Source organism: Anabrus simplex, chromosome 13, assembly GCF_040414725.1.
Source record: "Anabrus simplex isolate iqAnaSimp1 chromosome 13, ASM4041472v1, whole genome shotgun sequence".
NCBI lineage: Eukaryota > Metazoa > Arthropoda > Insecta > Orthoptera > Tettigoniidae > Anabrus > Anabrus simplex.
This window is the reverse complement of record NC_090277.1, coordinates 17,160,475-17,181,517: the sequence shown is the minus strand read 5'-3', so window position 1 is coordinate 17,181,517 and position 21,043 is coordinate 17,160,475. Positions and strand designations below refer to the sequence as shown.

General features: G+C 38.8%; 1 protein-coding gene across 1 annotated transcript; it reads left to right on the top strand.

Annotated features, from left to right (window-relative positions):
* The first annotated feature begins 302 nt into the window (after positions 1–302).
* Positions 303–20,782, top strand: LOC136884682 (NAD-dependent protein deacetylase sirtuin-2). The gene is made up of 2 exons (XM_067156950.2): positions 303–1,979; positions 20,659–20,782. The coding sequence occupies exon 1, from the start codon at positions 421–423 to the stop codon at positions 1,567–1,569; it is 1,149 nt and encodes a 382-aa protein (XP_067013051.1). The 5' UTR covers positions 303–420; the 3' UTR covers positions 1,570–1,979; positions 20,659–20,782.
* Positions 20,783–21,043: the final 261 nt, after the last annotated feature.

Sequence of the window (21,043 nt, the reverse complement as noted above, 5' to 3'; positions counted from 1 at the left end):
AAAGAGTTTCGCAACCAGCAGTGAAACTGTCGGAAGGTAAACAGATAACAAAAGACTTTTAAATCGACACATTTTGTACGAGTCATTGTACTTGAAATATTGTCGTTGCAATAAAACTATAAGATAACTGAAGAACAGTATTACGTATCTTAGTATAAATTCATGTAAATGAACGAAATAATCAAATAAATGAAAATTAATGTCGAAGATATGCAGTAGCGTCATCTAGTGACATAAGTTACAACCTCACAGGATGTAAACAACAATGGAATTTCAATACTTATCATACATCTTTGATACCGTATGACGAAGACGAACATTTATTGTCATTAGAGAGGCAGTGGGCTGTTATTGTGATCTTTGTTGACCTCATGCGGTGTGTTTATTTGTAAAAGAAAAAGTTGTTAAACGTACGTACAAATGGCTTCCTCGGCAGAAAACAAGCAATCTGGTGATGGGTACGGAGAAGGACATTCATCTAGGAAATTGAATGATTCAGGTTCTTCATCTTCTGGTGAAGAAGCAGAAGGAGAAAAAGCAGCTAGCTCCACTGTAATGTATGAACGTGTGCTGGAAAAGCTTGGTATCATGAAACCTTTGTTGCCTGATTTTTTTACAGAGAAACCCAAAGTTTTGGATGAAAAAAGCATCCATGGTGTAGTGAAGTACATTAAGGAAGGGAAGTGCAAAAATATCATCACCTTGGCTGGTGCTGGTATTTCCACTTCATCGGGAATTCCAGACTTCCGTTCTCCAGGATCAGGATTGTACCACAATCTTCAAAAGTACAACTTACCGAACCCACAGGCTATATTCGAAATTGATTTCTTTGTGGAGAATCCTAAGCCTTTCTTTCATCTTGCTAAGGAGCTGTATCCTGGAATGTTCAAACCAACTGTATGTCATTATTTTGTCAGACTTCTACATGAAAAAGGCCTTCTGTTGCGACATTATACTCAGAATATTGATACGTTAGAAAGAGTAGCTGGGATACCTGATGAAGCAATTGTGGAAGCCCATGGAACATTTCACACGTCACACTGTTTAGGATGCAGGGAGGAATATCCCTTAGAGTGGATGAAAGAACGTATATTTTCAGATGTAATTCCCAAATGTGAAAAGTGTGAAGACCTAGTAAAGCCAGATATAGTATTTTTTGGAGAGAATCTGCCTACAAAGTTTTTTGAGAGAGTTTCAGAAGACTTTGAAAAGTGTGACCTGCTTATTGTCATGGGATCTTCTCTTACTGTTCAGCCATTTGCTTCTCTAATCGACAGAGTTCCTCGAAGCTGTCCTCGCCTGCTCATAAATAGAACAAAGGCAGGTGAACACGATTTTCTGTGGTCTCTCCTGGGACAAGGAAGTGGCATGGATTTTGAATCAGCAGAGAACACTCGTGATGTCGCATGGCTCGGTGATTGCGATGACGGATGTCGGTTGTTGGCCAGCGAGTTAGGATGGGGTGAGGAGTTAGAAATGTTGGTCATGACTGAGCACATGAAGATTCTCTCAGTTCAAGAAAAGAAAAAACAATCAGCTGACCAAATTGAAGGGAAGAAAGATAACTAGACAGGTTCTGCTGTTCAGTCACAAGAATGACCCCATAAAAATCGCTCTTTTCTGGATTAATTTTCCTACTGGTGGATCAAGAAGAGGCTTTTCTCTTATTTTCATTAGAAATTTTCTGAACAGGAAGACTAGTTATATCTACAGACATTTTGGTGAGTGTAGAGGTAGCAGCATTATGTGTATCAAAGATTACTGAAGGTGAAAGATGAAACAAATTATATGGTTTTTTCCAAACACAAAACTATAACAACAACGGACCATTCATTTCCTGAGCTTCGAGATGGTTACTGCTTTATAACATTTCATACCCTTAATGAGTGTTCCAGTGCAAGACTAGCCCAATGACTGCCTCAACTGTAACATTGTGGTTTGACAGAAATTTCAACAAAAGGAAGATGAGCTTAAATAAGGTATGTGTTTTAAATTTAAGCTTGAATGATTCAGAAATTTGACCGTTTCAATCCATTCGCGTGAAATAACGTTTCAGAAAGTTCCTATACAAAGCTTATTGGTTCTTTCCAGATTATTTTATGTAGAGGAAAATATACTAACATTTTTCCGTTAGCACTAAGTTAGTTATTTATAGTAATTGGTAAAACTGCTGACAGGGACAGAAAAGAGAGGTTAGAAATCCATTGTTGCATGACTCACATGACATCACAGTGTGCTACACAAGGCTGTCACCTTAGAAACTTAGTCTGGTTAGTGACAAAGCCATTGGACTGTGACCAAGCAAAGGGAGCCTGGGAGCCACAGATCGGCTTTTATGTCTCTAACGTTCTGTAGGACAATAGAAGCATGTTCTATGTTGGACATTAGCGAAAAGCTGAATTAATTTATAATTTGGTTCAGTGAAGAAGCGAATGATCTGGATTTGTTAGGTTCAGCTAGTGACAAAATCATTGGACTGTAACCAAGCAAAGAGGGGTCTGGCGGTATAAGCGCATTCTTTTTTGCCTAAGGAGAGCATTCTATGTGGGTGAGTGCAGTGCATTCAATTTGACACATTCCTGTGAATATTTGCTGTGCAGTATTCCACATTGTTCGACACAAAAATCTTCAGAAGTGATAGGCCCAGCAAGTCAACTTCTGAATAATTTGAATTGCTTTCAAATCGAAACGACACCTTGGATGGTCCGGAACTGGTGGAGAAGCCTCGTTTGCCGACCCATCGCTTAAGATGGAACGACATGGGATATGTATGTATGTCTTTAGGTTCGTTCTATGGCTTTGTGTGCTAACCAGCCGCTAGATGGCACCATTCTCTACGTCTGCGGTAGATTTCGGTGTTATCAGATCAGTACGGCTTGCGCTGTTGTGGCATAAAGATGGCCGCACAACTCTCCGTTTGGACCAAGAAAGAACAGCGTTCCATGATCCGGTTTTTGTGGTCTAAGGGAGTACCAGGAGCAGATATTCATAGAAGGCTTTCAGTACAATACGGCGACAATGTTTCGGCACAGCGAAGTGTTTACCAGTGGACTGAACAGTTCAAAAGGGGTCATACGAGCATGAAGAATGCGAAAGAACTGGGCGTCCATCTGCAGCCGTAACTGATGCCTATATTGAACAAGTGCGTGACATGATCCTGAATAACAGACAAGTGACTGTTAATGACATGGTAAACCATATGCACATCAGCCATTGTTCTGCATATGAAATCATGAATAACAGGCTTAACTTTCACAAAGTCTATTCGAGATGGGTTCCAAAAGAACTCAATGAAGAGCAGATGCGCAGTCATGTGGGAATCTGTCAACACCTACTGGACTGTCATGCTAATGAAGGTCAAAAGTTTCTAAAACGGATCATCACTGGAGATGAAACGTAGGTTCACCACTTCGAACCAGAGAGCAAACGTCAGAGCATGGATTGGAAGCATCCCGGATCCCCAGTCAAAAATTCAAGAATCATCCTTCTGCAAGAAAAGTGATGCTCTCAGTATTTTGGGACTCTCAAAGGCCAGTCGTGGAACATTACCAGGAAAAGGAGGAAACAGTAAACAATGAAATGCTGGTAAACAAGCTGAAACCTGCAATTCACAACAAATGCAGAGGTCGATTGTCGGAAGGAGTTCTTTTGTTGCATGACAATGCGCGTTCACATATCGCCGCCCACACCGCTCAAACTCTTCAGATGCTGCGTTTCGAGGTTGTGGAGCATACTACGTACATTTCCAATTTCGCTTCGTCAGATTACCATCTGTTTGGTCCGCTTAAAAATCCTTTAAGAGGCCGTTGATTCAGCTCTGATCAACAGGTGAAGGAAGCGGTGCATACGTGGGTTGCTGCTAGTGAAATGGTGGACCATGTGCAGGGTGACTAGGTTGAAAAATGTTATCAATAAAAAGTGTGCACTCTTTTTCTAACAAATTATAAAAATTGATTTCAGATACTTATTTGACTTGCCCTCGTATATTCTTCCTTTTTGCGGTCACCTTTTATACCTCAAGCCCACGGGACTCGTTTGGCTGTTCTGTCCCATGCCAAGTAACAATAAACTTTAGCTGCTTACTCCAAGGTTAGAAGGCCCTAGCACATAAACTTTTCCAATGCTGATAACTCTTTCTTCCTTTCGTTCTCGTCTATATGGTAGGCATGTAGATGTTGATTCCCATAGGGAACCTAAAATATTTGTCCCGAATGAGTAAATTTATAATACCAATATAATGGTCCGTTATTGGACATTATAAATTTTCCAGCTAACTCATTCTTGGTTGCCTGCGTTTCGCCCTCGTGTGCTAAGTTAGGCTCGTCAGTTGGGACTTAGCACACCACCCAAGACGCAAGGCTAGTGCATACCGTGGAGGCCACTGCATAGGCTACTTGAAGCCACCAGCAGTGCCAATGCACTAAGAGAGCTATGTCTCATTTTCAATTTTTGAGATACAAAGTCCTCTCGTCTGATGGGTCGTTCTTGATTGTCAAATAAAACTTGCTGACTCTTAAAATGAAAACACTGTGCTAAGCAGTGTAGTGTGACCGTCAATACCATGGATTAAAACGTGTGTAACATCTGTAGTGAGAAAAGGAATTATGAGTGGATGAAAAACAAGTTAAAATATAATGTAAGAAAAGAAAACTCATTTAACTTTCTTGTAAATAAAAGTTGTCGTCTCGAATAGAACTTGTAAAGTGACAACCGTCAATACGGAATGAGATGTAGGCCTATAACTTGCAATGAAGTTTTGTATTCTCAGCGCAGGTTTGTAATTAACCTAATCTTTTTCCATGCACGGGAACATGACCTAAATTCAATGTCATTGAAGAATTAAGTGTGTATCAGTGTAAATTTCAGCATAATTATTCTAACTACATTCGTTTTATTTTCAGTATAATTTTGTGTAAAGTAAACTGTACCAAAGTTGGAAAATTGATGTCACTAAGCTCTTGTTAAGTTAGTGGATATTGTATTTATAATTTGGCAGAAACCGGGCGAGTTGGCTGTGCGGTCAGGGGCGCGCAGCTGTGAGCTAGCATCCAGGAGATAGTGGGTTCGAACTCCACTGTCAGCAGTTCTGAAGATGGTTTTCTGTGGTTTCCCATTTTCACACCAGGCAAATGCTGGGGCTGTACCTTAATTAAGGCCATGGCCCCTTCCTCCCCACTTCTAGCACTTTCCTATCCCATTGTTGCCATAAGACCTAGACCTATCTGTGTTGGTGCGACATAAAGCAAATAGAAAAAAAAAAAAAAAATGGGCAAAATATTTATCCACCCCACAATTCTTCTTGAACCAAGATCAACTTGTATTTGTAATAATATTTAGATACACTTTGTTACCCCTATATCCATCTTTCTATTATTTTTCTTTACTTCTGTCCTAAAATCCCTGTCACATTGTTCTCCATGCATTTCACCTCTTGGGAGGTTTCAGTATGTGTGGACTTCAGCTGCGCTTTGTTCAGTTATGCTTGTTATTATGTGCTCGACCCACGGGTAGACATTTCTATCATAATGTACGACAAAGTCTCTTTTGGCTTAGTCTTGCAGGTTAGGTTCACCCACTGCCGTCTTGATCCTCCTATACTGTCTGCTCTATGGAAGGCTTTCCGCGACTAGGCTGCGACAAAAAATCTCCGTTAGATGGCAGGCATAGACGCACAAAGTTCTGAACGCGTTATTATGTCAACGGCCTACAAAACACTATGCATTATAGTCATATATTCACTGAAGCTCGTAAATTACATTAGTAATACTAAATATTGGTCATATTACTTGTATGGAATCATAGTTGATCTCTCCATGTCACAATTTAAAGATTTTCCTGAACTAAGGTTTGGAGTGATTACACTGGGCAGCTAACATTTTGCCAACGCAATGTCAATAAATAGAGGTCATACGATCTTGGTTAAGATAATATCACTAACAATTTGCTGATATTCTTCGACCTCACAGTGTAACAGGAAAGGGAAGAAGTAGCAAGTCCTCGTATTACGCGCGTAAGTTTGAAGGACTTCCGACAGCAGGGTGCAGCAGCTTCAACAAACTCCTGCATATGCTTCATCAGAGCAACAAAACAAGGTTTTGGGTATTGAAGGCCTGCTCTGCCCTGACGCATAATCAGTTCCATTTATTGGTGTCGAAACTCTAGGCAGGGAGATGTCGCTGACGCATGTCACACTCCATCCTCTCTTCAGCAACATGAACCAAGTACCTGCAAATTAAGATTTAATTTTCTATTTCAAGATTGATTGGGATATTATCATTTGGATATTGGAAGTTGTCCAAAATGTCTAAACATGAAGACATCCGTTTTGTGATTGTCTATCACAGTTCTTATCACAGGAATCCACTATCCTTCATGGCTTTAATCACCTTCTGAAATAAGGTGTAAAAGCTACAGATGCAAGAATAATCTGAGGATATCAAACTACTTGCCTAGATATAGCCGACAGTCACTTTTTGTATCAAACTACTTGCCTAGATATAGCCGACAATCACTTTTTCTTAATTATCAAACTACTTGCCTAGATATAGCCGACAGTAACTTTTTTCTCAATTTCCTTCTAGACGGTGTTTTATGGAATTGTATCTCCACCCTGCCGAGATTTTCAAAATGGTACACAACAGTTGAATAATTTGGAGGAAAATTCTGAAGTTTCAGTTCTACAAAAAAAAAATATATATATATATAACGTGCACAAACGGAAGAAAACAAGTACACTTTAAAACCAAACCAAACCCCATGGCGCACCAAGTGACCGCTGCTCAGCCTGAAGACCTGCAGATTACGAGGTGTCGTGTAGTCAGCACGACGAATCCTCTTGGTTGTTATTCTTGGCTTTCTAGACCGGGGCCGCCATCTCACCGTCAGAAGTTCCTTGGAGTGGACGTAGGCTGAGTGGACCTCGAACCAGCCCCCAGATGCAGGTAAAAATCCCTGACCTGGCCGGGAATTGAACCTGGGGCCTCCGGGTAAGAGGCAGGCACGCTATCCCTGCACCACGGGGCTGGCAAGTACACAGTACACTTTAAAATCACTTTTTAAATATCTATAAGCATAACATGATTAATTCATTTCACAGTTCTATACAAAATATATGCCTTTGCTGGCGAGATGTAGTGTTTACAGTGTACTATGTCTTCTGGTATGGGCTATATCAAATTTGTTACTTTCATTGACCTGTCTCAGTCTCATCCTTGGCTTTGACAATATGAAAGTGACTGAGGTATGAGTGATGCTAGTAATTCCATTGCTTATGCAGCCAGTCCCTGTTATGAATGGTGTGAAAATATCGTTCATACGGTTGGTTGGTGCATGCATTTCAGTAGGCTTGGCAGACTGATATGTAATAGCAACAGCTGGCTCGGTGAGGAAAGCAACGGGAAACTACCTCACTCCTCATTTCCCTAGTACGTCTTTTCAGTGATGCCTAGGCTATTTATGACAGCTGTTGGCAGAGCTGCAGAGGATCAAACCAGCCTTCAGGCTGAATACCCAACATACATACATACATACATACATACATACATACATACATACATACAAAATATCACTTGTGCAAACGGAAATGAACAGACACGTTTATTCATTGTACAAAATAACTCGGCTTTTCGTATACATACATGCATGCATTAGTAACACAATGCAACACCCACACTGACTGTGAAGATTGTACGTCTATGACTGCACTCTTACGGCGACTTGAAGAGATATTGGTATTCGCGCCTCGTGCCTTTCTGTGTTAAGCTAATGGCATAGAGCAGGCAGTATAAGAGGATCGAGACGGCGGTGGGTTCACCCTTGGTGAACCTTGTTCTTGTACTTACACTTAACAGTAAACGTGATACGTACTGTAGCAAGATACATGATACTTATCGTAACGATTATGTCACAGTACCAAGCAGCGTTCTCAAACACACATCAAAGAAGATTGGAACATTACAAAAATGTAGCGAGAAAACAATATGTTGTTGTACAACCGTACCCTTCACACTCACCCTGGGTTACCGTTACATCATTTCTATTATTCGTATGAAATTCAATCATGAAAGTTTTGCGAGCCGCCTCAACCAGATAGGAGTCCCGGAATCTTCTTACCGTTTCTGTGACCGCCTAGCAATTGCTGACCTCAATCACATCATCTTCTTATGCCAACTTTATCATGTGCAACGAAAAGAATTAATAACCATCAGTCAACTATCAATCTCTACTGACCTGCAATTAGGTCAGTCACCGAGGTGGCAGATTCCCTATCTGTTGTTTTCCTAGCCTTTTCTTAAATGACGGAAAAGAAATTGGGAATTTATTGAACATCTCCCTTGGTAAGTTATTCCATTCGCTAACTCCCTTCGTATTGTGATCTTTCCTGCTTTTAAAGACACCTTTCAAACTTACTCGTCTACTTGATGTCATTCTATGCCATCTCTCCACTGACAGCTTGGAACATACCACTTATTAAATGTTTAACAATTAATTTATTGAAAACCACCTATTCAATACAATGAAAGTCTTTAAGACTATAATACAATCGTTATATTAAAGTTTAAGCATATGGTACATGTTTCGCCTGTTATTACAGGCATCATCAGCCATAAATTCGAAACTCCAAGTCAGACTCTGAGTGGACGCTACACTACAGGTATTCTCATGAATTAATTTTTTTATATATAACAATTTTCACTGATGTACAAGAACATATGGTACATTTGGAAATGAACTGGCCGATCTTGTCTGAGAGTTCTAATGGGAACCTACTCATGTCGACATTCAGTGGAGATAATACAAAAATATCATCACTCATAATGCCGATAAGGGGACGGCAATTGAAGTCTATTGGAATCACGACATTTACCCATTTCTTTTTGCATATATATAGGAGATCAGACATGTTTAGCTTGTATAGTTTTTGGGATAGCCAAAATCTTCTATAGATCAACATCGCTTTTTAAAGAAATGAGAAAATCTATTAACATTTTTTTAGTGTGATGCCAGTTAGATGGCAGTCTTCGAAGATTGAAACATCACAAAAATTTAGTGGGGAAAACAATATGTTGTTGTACAACTGTACCCTCCACACTCACCCTGGGTCACCGTTACATCACTTCTACTATTCGGATGAAATTCAATCATGGAAGTTTTGCAAGCCATCTCAACCGGATACGAGTCCCGGAATCTTCTTACCGTTTCTGTGACCACCTAGCAATCGCTGACCTCAATGCCAACTTTACCATGTGCAACGAAAAGAATTCTTCGAAAAATAGCAACTGGTGTCCCGACTCACAGGACCACTTACTAGGCTACTTGGCCATTGCCCATGGTTCATGAACTAGGAGGTGACTACAATAACCCACACAACGGACCATACTAAAAATTGAACATTTGTAAATACATATTTACGTAGAAGATGTTTAGATCCATTAGCATCATCTTCAGCTATTATTAATTATTAAGTGTTAATAGAATCACTTCAGTTACAATAAAAATTAACAAATATGTACTTAAAAGCCAGTAAATACCAATATGAAAATTCAAGTCTGTTTTTCTGTTAATAAAAGCAGCCTTGTCATTCACATGTAGAATAATGAAATACAGAATAAAATGTTCCTTTTTTTCCTAAATCTTTAAAATAATTGGGAAATGTCATGAGATAGATAGTTTAAATATTTTTTTAACTTCATATGTTATTGAAATCTTCTTGTTCAGAAATGTATTGAAGGTCTTATCATGTTTCAAGTTAAAATGTGAGGAACAGGTTGCATGAAGCACGCCTTTGGTGAGACCCAGCTCCCAGCGCAGTACAGATGGGCATAATATTATGCTGAATGGTCCATCCAGAATTGGCACAAAGTCCTTTTCACCACATAAGCCTTGTTCCTGACGACCGTGGGCCACTCCTAGTCATTCAGTGCTGTACGATACAGGGACGACATTCCTCTGACCCATAACGACACTATTGCCAGCAATATGGGGGAGAAATTGTCTGAATGGACGATAAAGGGCACGTCCATCATGCGGTTCTTGTTAATGACTTCCTTCATGAACTTCATGTTTTATCCGTATTGACATGTAATCAGGAGAACAGGTATGAGGTTATCCACCTTTCGGTAACGAAACTGACATCTATTTAAGGGACCAGGGGTCATCCTCAGCCTTATAATTCTGAACATCGGCAAGTTATACAATGTATGTACTATCACTAAAATCCTTTACCCTATACAGTATCACAAGACATAAACACACATTAAAATATATAATGATACTTAAAAGCCCAAATATGAAATTCAAATAAAAGAGTGGTAAATTGACCATTTGTTTGACTGGAAGTCTGAAAAGTGTCACTCAGTTCACATTATTTTATTCTTTGTATGTGTCCCATAAAAGAGCGGTCATAAAAGAGAGATAAAGAGATAAAGATGATGACTTACTTAGTTAACCACACAACTTTGGGCAACATTTTAAAACATTATTTAAGAAGATAAAGTTTTAACTTTGTGTAAACTGGTGCTATCAATAAATGGGACACAAACAAGGAACAAATAAGAACTGAGTGACACACTTCAGACTTCCAGTGCAACAGAACTTGTTTGCAAGTGGTCAGTTTACCAATACTTTTATTTGAATTTCACATGTGATATTTTAAGTGTCTTTTATATTGTCATTACTAACTGATGTACCTGTGCTTTGCTACGGAATTTTCAGAAAGACTATCTTTGTGGTTTTCCCATCCAAAGTCAACATAGATCATTAGAATGACGTCAGTAGGAATGTAGTTATTAAAAGCATTGTTGTCATATAAAACACTCAATCAATTTAAAAACCACACATTTTCTTACTTTTAACGAACAGCACTGTGCTGGCAATCTAACAGTCCAAAGTTCCAGAGCTGCAGACAGCTACGAACACTCCTCTGCCATTATTCCATTATTCATTGTAATCAGTGCCTCAATAAGGATTGAATAGCTGGAATACTATGATGAACCAGTGTGTTATGTACCAGTAGTATCAAAAAATTTATGAACCAAAGGAATGGCGTGCTAAAGAAGAGAGAGATCTAACTCCCCAGGTACTTCCCGCCAATATTCAGGTAGGCTGTTATGCTCGGTATGCAGCATCTATCAATCTGAGATAAGTGGCATCAGAAGACACAAAGCACATCATAGCAAACAGTGGTCAATGTAATATTATTGTTGATCAATTTTATGAAGTTTCTATATTGCAGGCCTTCACATTTAGTTTTCTTTCAACTCTGTGATATTAGAGCATCTTATAAAATTATTTATAGCATATACTGTGTGATATTTGGAACATCACAGCATGTACTAAATTATCGAACTGTGTAAATAATTGGAAATATATTTAATCAGTGGTACGGCATTTAAAATTATTATGTTTATATATATAGATAGACAAGACACCAAACCAATGCCCACCACAATAGTGTAGGTCTATATGCCCACTAGTTCAGCGGATGATGAAGAAATCGAAAGAATATATGAGGAGATAGAAGATTTAATACAATATGTAAAAGGTGACGAGAATCTAATTGTGATGGGAGACTGGAATGCAGTGGTAGGCCAAGGAAGAGAAGGTAATACAGTAGGAGAATTTGGATTGGGACAAAGGAACGAAAGAGGAAGTCGGCTGGTTGAATTCTGCACTGATCATAATTTAGTCCTTGCCAATACTTGGTTCAAACACCACAAACAACGGCTGTATACGTGGACGAGACCTGGAGACACTGGAAAGTATCAAATAGACTTCATTATGATTAGGCAGAGATTCAGAAACCAGGTGTTGGATTGCAAAACTTTCCCAGGAGCAGACGTGGATTCTGACCACAACTTGTTGGTCATTAAATGCCATCTGAAGTTGAAGAAATTGAAGAAAGGAAAGAATGCAAAAAAGATGGGATCTAGACAAGTTGAAAGAAAAGAGTGTGAGGGATTGTTTCAAGGAACATTTTTTGCACAAGGACTAAATGAAAAGGCTGAAGGAAACACTATAGAGGAAGAGTGGAGAGTCATGAAAAATGAAGTCAGTAGGGCTGCTGAAGAAATGTTAGGAAGGAAGAAAAGATCAACTAAGAATCAGTGGATAAATCAGGAGATACTAGACCTGATTGATGAACGACGAAAATACAAGAATGCTAGAAATGAAGAAGGCAGAAAAGAATACAGGCGATTAAAGAATGAAGTGGATAGAAAGTGCAAGGTAGCTAAGGAAGAATGGCTGAAGGAGAAGTGCAAGGATGTTGAAGGCTGTATGGTCCTGGGAAAGGTAGATGCTGCATACAGGAAAATCAAGGAAACATTTGGAGAAAGGAAATCTAGGTGTATGAATATTAAGAGCTCAGATGGAAAGCCACTTCTAGGGAAAGAAGACAAATCAGAAAGATGGCAGGAGCATATCCAACAGTTGTATGAAGGTAAAGATGTAGATAATTTGGTTCTGGAACATGAAGAGGCTGTTAATGCTGATGAAATGGGAGACCCAATTTTGAGGTCAGAGTTTGACAGAGCTGTGAGTGACCTCAATAGGAACAAGGCACCTGGAATTGATGATATTCCCTCTGAATTACTGACTGCCTTAGGAGAAACCAGCATGGCAAGGTTATTTCATTTAGTGTGCAAGATGTATGAGACAGGAGAAGTCCCATTCGATTTTCGGAAGAATGTTGTTATACCTATTCCCAAGAAAGCCGGTGCTGACAGGTGTGAAAACTACCACATTATTAGTTTAGTATCTCATGCCTGCAAAATTTTTAACACGTATTATATACAGAAGAATGGAAAAACAAGTTGAAGCTGAGTTGAAAGAAGATCAATTTGGCTTCAGAAGAAATGTAGGAACACGTGAAGCAATCCTGACTTTACGTCTGATCTTAGAGGATCGAATCAAGAAGGACAAGCCCACGTACATGGCATTCGTAGATCTAGAAAAGGCATTCGATAATGTTGATTGGACCAAGCTATTTATGATTCTGAAGATGATAGGGATCAGATACCCAGAACGAAGAATTATCTATAATCTGAATAAAAATCAGTCTGCACTGATAAGAATAGAGGGCTTTGAAAAAGAAGCAGGAGTGAGACGGGGCTGCAGTTTGTCCCCTCTCCTTTTCAATGTTTACATAGAACAGGCAGTAAGGAAATCAAAGAGAAATTTGGAAAGGGAATCACACTCCAAGGAGAAGAAATCAAAACTTTGAGATTTGCCGATGATATTATTATTATTTTATCTGAGACTGCAGAAGATCTCGAGAAGTTGCTGAATGGTATGGATGAAGTCTTGGGTAAGGAGTACAAGATGAAAATAAATAACTCCGAAACAAAAGTAATAGAGTGCAGTCGAACGAAGGCAGGTGATGCAGGAAATATTAGATTAGGAAATGAAGTCGTAAAGGAAGTAGATGAATATTGTTTCTTGGGTAGTAAAATAACTAACGATGGCAGAAGTAAGGAGGACATAAAATGCAGACTAACACAAGCAAGGAAGAGCTTTCTTAAGAAAAGAAATTTGCTCACTTCAAACATTGATATCGGAATTAGAAAGATGTTTTTGAAGACTTTCGTGTGGAGCGTGGCATTGTATGGAAGTGAAACATGGACGATAACTAGCTCAGAAAGAAAGAGAATAGAAGCTTTTGAAATGTGGTGTTACAGAAGAATGCTGAAGGTGAGATGGACAGATCGAATCACGAATGAAGAGATACTGAATCGAATTGGTGAGAAATCGATTTGGCTAAATTTGACGAGAAGAAGAGATAGAATGATAGGACACATCTTGAGACACCCAGGACTTGTTCAGTTGGTTTTTGAAGGAAGTGTAGGTGGTAAGAATGGTAGGGGTAGACCAAAGTATGAATATGACAAGCAGATTAGAGCAGATATAGGATGTAGTAGTCAGGTAGAAATGAAAAGGTTAGCACAGGATAGAGTGGCATGGAGAGCTGCATCAAACCAGTCTATGGACTGATGACTCAAACAACAACAACATATAGGGTTTTTAGTCATCCATTTCACATCATCATCATGTCATTTCTTTGTATCACGGCTGTAACGTATTCTGAATGAACGACTTGTTGAGTAAACTATTACATCATTCGTATTAATAGCTTGCAGTAAATTTCTTGTAGCCGAGGTCAGGTGACAGGATTCACCATGCTAATTTTAGTCCATTACCAGAAAATGTACGTCATCAAGCTTGGAGGAGATCTTACCCCTTCCATACTCTGAAGAGACAGTTAAAGCCTTGTTAACGCCTACTTTTCGAAGTTCGCTACATGACGCCTTCATTGCACGGGAAAGTTCAACCTATATGAATGGACGTTATGAAGCAAGGTGATGTATATACAGCAATGGATAGGAGAAGGGATAATACATCAGATCTCACTGGACCATGTGATATGGTTGATGGAGGGAGACTTTGGAGCCTATATACATCAACGACAAGAGCTGGAGAGGATGCTATCTCTTTACTATCGGACAGTTCTAATCTATCATCGGAGGAGGGCTGTACATCTTTACATCGGAGAAGTTCTTAACTGAAGGAGAGACCAGTTTTGACTGGTATAGGGCAGGAGAGATTTTGTTATGTGTTTAGTTACGCTACAGTTCTGTAATACAGAAGAATACAAGTGTATTATCTCCATGAAATTGAAATTAGGACTCATTACAACTTTATGTAAGGAGTACTGTAGGAGGTGTTAAAGTCAGAAAAGTCGTAGTACAACTAGTGTACTATGCACGAATCAGAAATAGGACTGGTACTAACAACGTGAGATGACGACGCTTGTACGAGAGGTCCATCAAACATCAGCTGCTACATATATCGTATCCAGATAAGAGAGTCTACAAATGGTGAGCTAATGGCATAAATTACTGCAAGTCTCTGCGTAACAGTTCATTTTCTTAAATTTTATTTCATTCAATTTTTCTTTTGCTTGTGTAAGTTCAGATTTCATAAAAATGCCATCACGTTTCTCATCCTCATAAATAGTTGTTTTAATTAGTATTTTCTGAAATTCTTAGTAATGATCCTTAACTTCCAAGTTAATGTGTACTTAATGGTTAGTGTTCTGCCACCGCACCTCTGGGAGTATTTTTTGTTTTTGCTATTTGTTTTATGTCGCTCTGATACAGATAGGTCTTATGGCGACGATGGGATAGGAAAGGCCTAGGAATGGGAAGAAAGCGGCTGTGGCCTTAATTAAGGTACAGCCCCAGCATTTGCCTGGTGTGAAAATGGGAAACCATCTTCAGGGCTGCCGACAGTGGGGTTCGAACCCACTGTCTCCCGGATGCAAGCTCATAGCTGTGCGCTCCTAACCACACGGCCAACTCGCCCGGTCTGGGAGTATTTACTGTAGTCTCATTACGAATAATAATAATAATAATAATAATTATTATTATTATTATTATTATTATTATTATTATTATTATTATTATTATTATTAGCAGTTCGAAATTAAAATAGGAGTCAGGCAGGGTGATGGATTGTCACCAATTCTTTTCAACTGTGTGTTGGAGAAGATTATCCGGGAGTGGGAAAAAGAACTGGACAGAAAAGGATTACTTAACCAAGTATACATTGGAGGGTCAAAAAGTGGTGTCATGATTAATTGCCTTGCCTTTGCTGATGACGTTGCGCTGCTATCTAGGAATACTGACACAGCAATAGAACAGCTGAATGTACTAAAACTACAAGCAGAAAAAGCAGGACTACAGATTTCTTTCGAAAAAACTAAATATATAACAAACATCAAAACAGCCCCTCGGTACCTGAAGACAGAACACGGTAAAATAGAAAGAGTTGATAGCTTTAAGTATTTGGGTGAAATAGTGCAATTGAAAACAAATGAAAGAGAAGCAAACAACACCAGACGGGAGAAAATGGCTGCGGCTTTTCGTAGGACATATCCTATATACAAGAAGAAAACCATCTCCAGACAAGCTAAACTAAGGCACTACAATACAGTGATTAAAACGGAATGTCTGTATGCTAGTGAATGCCTCCAAATGACAGGAAAAGCAGGACTGAGAGAAGCTGAGAAATTTGAAAGAAAGATCCTTCGCAAAATAATGGGTCCAAAGATTGTGGATGGACAGTATAGGCTGCGAGGAAGGGAAGAACTTTACCGAGACAATGAAAGGCTAACTGAGTCCATGAGAAAACGGAGACTTAAATTCTATGGGCATTTATTTAGAATGGATGAGAAGAGACTAACGAAAAGGATTTTCACAATACTAGACAGCAGACCTAAAGTGTCGGACAAATGGTTCAGGGAGGTAAGAAAGGATCTCAGACAGGTGGGACTAAATTCGGAAGACATCTCAAACCGAACAAAGTTTAGGTCAGTGATCGACAGATTTCAGGGATTCCATGACGAACCAAAACTTAACCGTGGGTGGACGGACGAAAGAAGACAGGCTGCCAGAGAGAGGATGCTGAAGTTCTGGGCTGTGAGGAAGGCTTCCAGAAACATGTAATTGTTATCTAACGTGGTCTCTAATGGCCGTAAACGAATATATATATATATTAATTATTATTATCTATCAACTATCGTTTTCAAGCCATAAGCTTGAAGGCTGGCACCCATGAGATATTGTTTATGGAGAAGTAAAGATGGCCCGAGGAATGGGTACAGTCAGTCTTTGTCCCAATCCACAAGAAAGGATCGAGGAAAAAATGTGAAAATTGTTGCTTAATTGCTTTGATTTCACATGTCAGTAAAGTTATGCTTCATATCCTGCACATGAGACTCCGGGCATTTCTTGAGTATCAAATTCCTGAAGTCCAGACTGGATTTATGAAAGGAAAAGGTACTCGAGAACAGATCTTAAGCCTAAGACAAATCATAGAAAAGGCTAGAGAATTCAATGTTCCGGTATATCTGTGCTTTATTGACTACCAAAAGGCCTTTGATACTGTCAAATGGAACCATCTTTGGAAAATTTTGGATAACATGGGTTTGCCACTCCATTTGATTGATCTCCTCAAGTCCTTGTATAAGGAAAATACAGCCACTGTGAAGATTCAAAACAAACAGTCTCAGCAGTTTCGTACAAGGGCTGGAGTTCTCCAGGGATGTATCCTGTCACCGTTACTTTTCAATATTTATGGTGAATATGCAATGAGAACTGCATTAGAAGGCTGGGACAAAGGGTTTTCCATTGGGGGATGCAAGATCAACAATTTGAGATTTGCTGATGACACCACCTTGATAGCATCATCTGAAGAGGAGTTGACAGAGCTGATCAAGAGAGTAGAGGAAGCAAGCCTAGAAATTGGATTACGCCTAAATCGACAGAAAACCAAAGTCATGATTGTTGATCGTAAGAACAACAATAGTCCACATATCAAACAGATTGGAGGGTGTGAAGTTGTACATCAGTATGTATATCTAGGCTCCTTACTATCCAATTCTGGTGGTTCCAAGGATGAAATAAAGCGCAGAATTGAAATAGCAAAGGTAGCAATGATCCGTCTGCGGAAGATCTGGAAAGATAACAACATCACCATTAAGACAAAAAAGAAGCTCGTGGAATCTCTAGTCTTCTCAGTCTTCTTGTATGGCGCAGAGACGTGGACCATCCTCAAACGTGATCGTGAACGGATAGAAAGCTTTGAAATGTGGTGCTGGAGGAAAATGTTAAGGATTCCTTGGACAGCTCATCGCACGAACACATCAATCCTGAACCAACTTCAGATAAAAGTTTGTCTATCGTGTAAGGTCTCTCAATGAATTGTACGCTACTTTGGACATATAATGCGCCGAGATGGTAGTCTACAAAAGCTGATTGTTGAGGGCAAAGTCCAGGGAACCAGACGAGGACGAATACCAACGCGATGGATTGACATGGTGAACGGCCCCCTACAGTGTTCTCTCAGAGTAACCACATTGAAAGCTTTAGATAGGGAAGAATGGCGGAGTATGGTTCATCGGCTAGAGGGCTGAGTATTATGATAGTCACGACGCCTCAGTCATGAGGCAAAACGAAGAAGAAGAAGAAAAGGAGAGATTATTTATTCATATTAAAATTAAGGTGGCCCGCCACGTCACATATTGTCACACATCTGTGGGCAAGAGTGTGTACATCACAACTGTAGTTCCTTATTCCCTGACTTTACGTACTGATTTTCATTAAATTGTGTTTACCCATTCTCTTGTGATTTGTCGCTGATGTGGACTTAGCAACAAAAATCCATTTTCATGAATATCTGTGTTATCATAGCCGGTACGGCAAAAATGTAGAAGACATAAATTATCGGAAATTTAATACTGTATAACTTTAGTTATGTAGTATTTATCGATAGGACCACTAATAATGTAAATATTTGAGAATTAAATTTTAGGCCCTCCCCTAAACTACCATTTTACTCAGCGTGAATAAAATTATTTATGGCCGGGATTGTAGCGACTTATTCCCTGACTTTACACACTGATTTTCATTAAATTTTCTTCAGCCGTTTTCCCGTGATGCACGTACATACATACATACATACATACATACATACATACATACATACATACATACATACATACGTACGTACGTACGTACATACATACAGACAGAAATTATGGAAAATTTAAAAGTGCATTTCCTTGTTACTGTGGACACAACCGATACAGAAATACCATTCTTTTTAAATTTTGAGCAATGTACAGACAAAACTCTTATAATATATTTTAATGTGTGTTTTATGTGTTGTGAAAATGTATACGGTAAGAGATTTTAATGATTCTACAGACATAGCCGACGTTTAGAATTATAAGGCTGAGGACGACCCCTGGTCCCTTAAATAGTGAAATGATGTCAAATCTCTTTGTCAGTTTCCTTACTGAAAAGTGGATAACCTCACACCCATTGTCCTTCCTTCATGATCACAAAGAACTGTATCGAACACGCCTGGGATAAATTACAGAAGGCTGTTTGAGAATGTCACGACTCACCAACAATAACCTGATGACCTAGCAGACGGTATGCCAAGGGGACATGTTTCCGTGTGTGTGCTCTGTTCAGTAACTCATATCGAAAAAGCAATGCTGTGTTCTTGTTGTTTTTTGGTCAATAAATAACGCTGATATGAGTCGTCCATTTGCAAAACCGGCCATCTCCCAAAAAAAAATCCACTTTTTGTGCTGAATATGTTCTCTGTCCACTTTTACACAAGGTAGCAAACTATTAGCTGCAATCTTGGCCTCCAACCAGCTTATTTACTTCATCAAAAATTGGGGTTAGTTGCAAACACGGCTGTCCGCGTATTGTTATGAGTTGCAATACCGGCCATCTCCTCTAACGCTAGAGGGCAGAGGAATCACAGCAATTGTGTGGGAAAGAACAGCTTATTCATGGTGACTATTGTAGGTGTTATAGTTCTGTTGTAAGGAAAGTTGTGGTTTTTATCATAGAACTGTGTAGCTATTATAATTATATTGGGAAAAATGGACACCAAGGTTGATGAAGTGACACCGAAAGGGCCAGAAAAAGGCAGTGAAATAGCATCAGCGCTTTATCATAAGCCGAATACTACTGATATGTCCAATGTTTCATTTTATAAGCTGTTTTGCTGATGGATGTGGGGGCAGAACAAAAATTCGGTTATTTCAATCCTCTACTTTTGGTTTGTCACAAAGCTACCTAAAAGCATTAAGGAAATTGAGTAAAATTTCCCTGTGGCAGGCCATTCATTTTTACCATCCGATAGAGTTTTCGGGCTCATTGAGAAACAAACAAAGAAAATAGAAACTTTAATACAACCTGAGGAATTTCATAATGTTCTTTCTCAGTATGGCAAATTATTTCATCTACGAAAAGATGACAATGTTCCCGACTTTGGCTGGAAAACAGAATGTACTTCTATTTTCAGACCTACAGGGAAATGGCACTTCAAATTTTCTGCTGTGAAAAGGGTTATTTTGACCAAATCAAAAGGAGGCAATTCATTGTTAAATCAAGGTGAACCCAACTACAGAATAGACGTTGGAACAAAATTAGGCATGTGTAAGAAAGGCAAAAATATTTTGATGATGAATCTAATAGTTATATATAGCCTACTGGTAAAATAGTAAAGATTTTAAAGGCAAAGACGTTAAATCTCTATTGACTAAACATTTTGGGACTCTGTAGGAGTGCTTAAGTTTTACAAAGAACTCATTGATAACAATAACCCTCCGCAAAACAACCCAGAAGATGAGGGAGATGCATGTGAGCACAGTGCAGACAATGGCATTAATATTTAATTTAATATTTTTTAACGTTTAATTTTTGAAAATTTAATTCTGGTTCATTTTGTGTAAATGTATTGGCTTTTTATACTGCATTGATTTTTTGTTTGTTGATTTTTTTTGGTCTGTGGTGGTGCAAAACTTGTTTTGATGCATTTATTCCCAAAATCACTCATTTTCATTCACAGCTCAACCTCACTCTATCCTTAACAAATATAACATTGTATTATCCAGTTACATAGAATTATTGTTTTCTTTTGTTTTATGCTTTTGTAATACGTCTGATTCAAATAAAAGAATCAGAAGCTGATCATTTCAGTGCATTTGAAGAAACATGAGTTTGTTGTTCAGATACGATTGTTACTGTAACTTGTTGCCCCCCAGATAACAGGAGTGTTTTTCTTTTTCTTTTACAGGCTGTTGAGAGTCGAGTGAGTTGTCCTTCTATGTGTGAGGTGCCAAAATGTAAGACTTTTGTTATTGTTGTTTATTCCAGCTTGTAAAATTTTGTTGTAGGAAATAAATTCATCTTTATTGTTATGTGGATTTTAATTAAAGTAGGATTGTCTTTCCCTAGATACATTGTGCTTCATTGGCAGAAGTAAGGATCATGTACATTCAATACGTAGTGACCCTCAGATTTGATGAATAAATTAATAGAAAAAACGGTGTATCTCTATAGACTGCTGGCCAAAATTTGCTGGACAAGCATTGAACTGTTAAAGAATAACTGAGATTAAAGGAAAACAACATACCTCTGCAAGGAATTGACAAATATATATTCTAAAACCAAATAAAACT

Bases quoted from the DNA above. Each gene is read 5' to 3' on its own strand.
- LOC136884682 (XM_067156950.2), top strand. From the start codon at position 421: ATGGCTTCCTCGGCAGAAAACAAGCAATCTGGTGATGGGTACGGAGAA.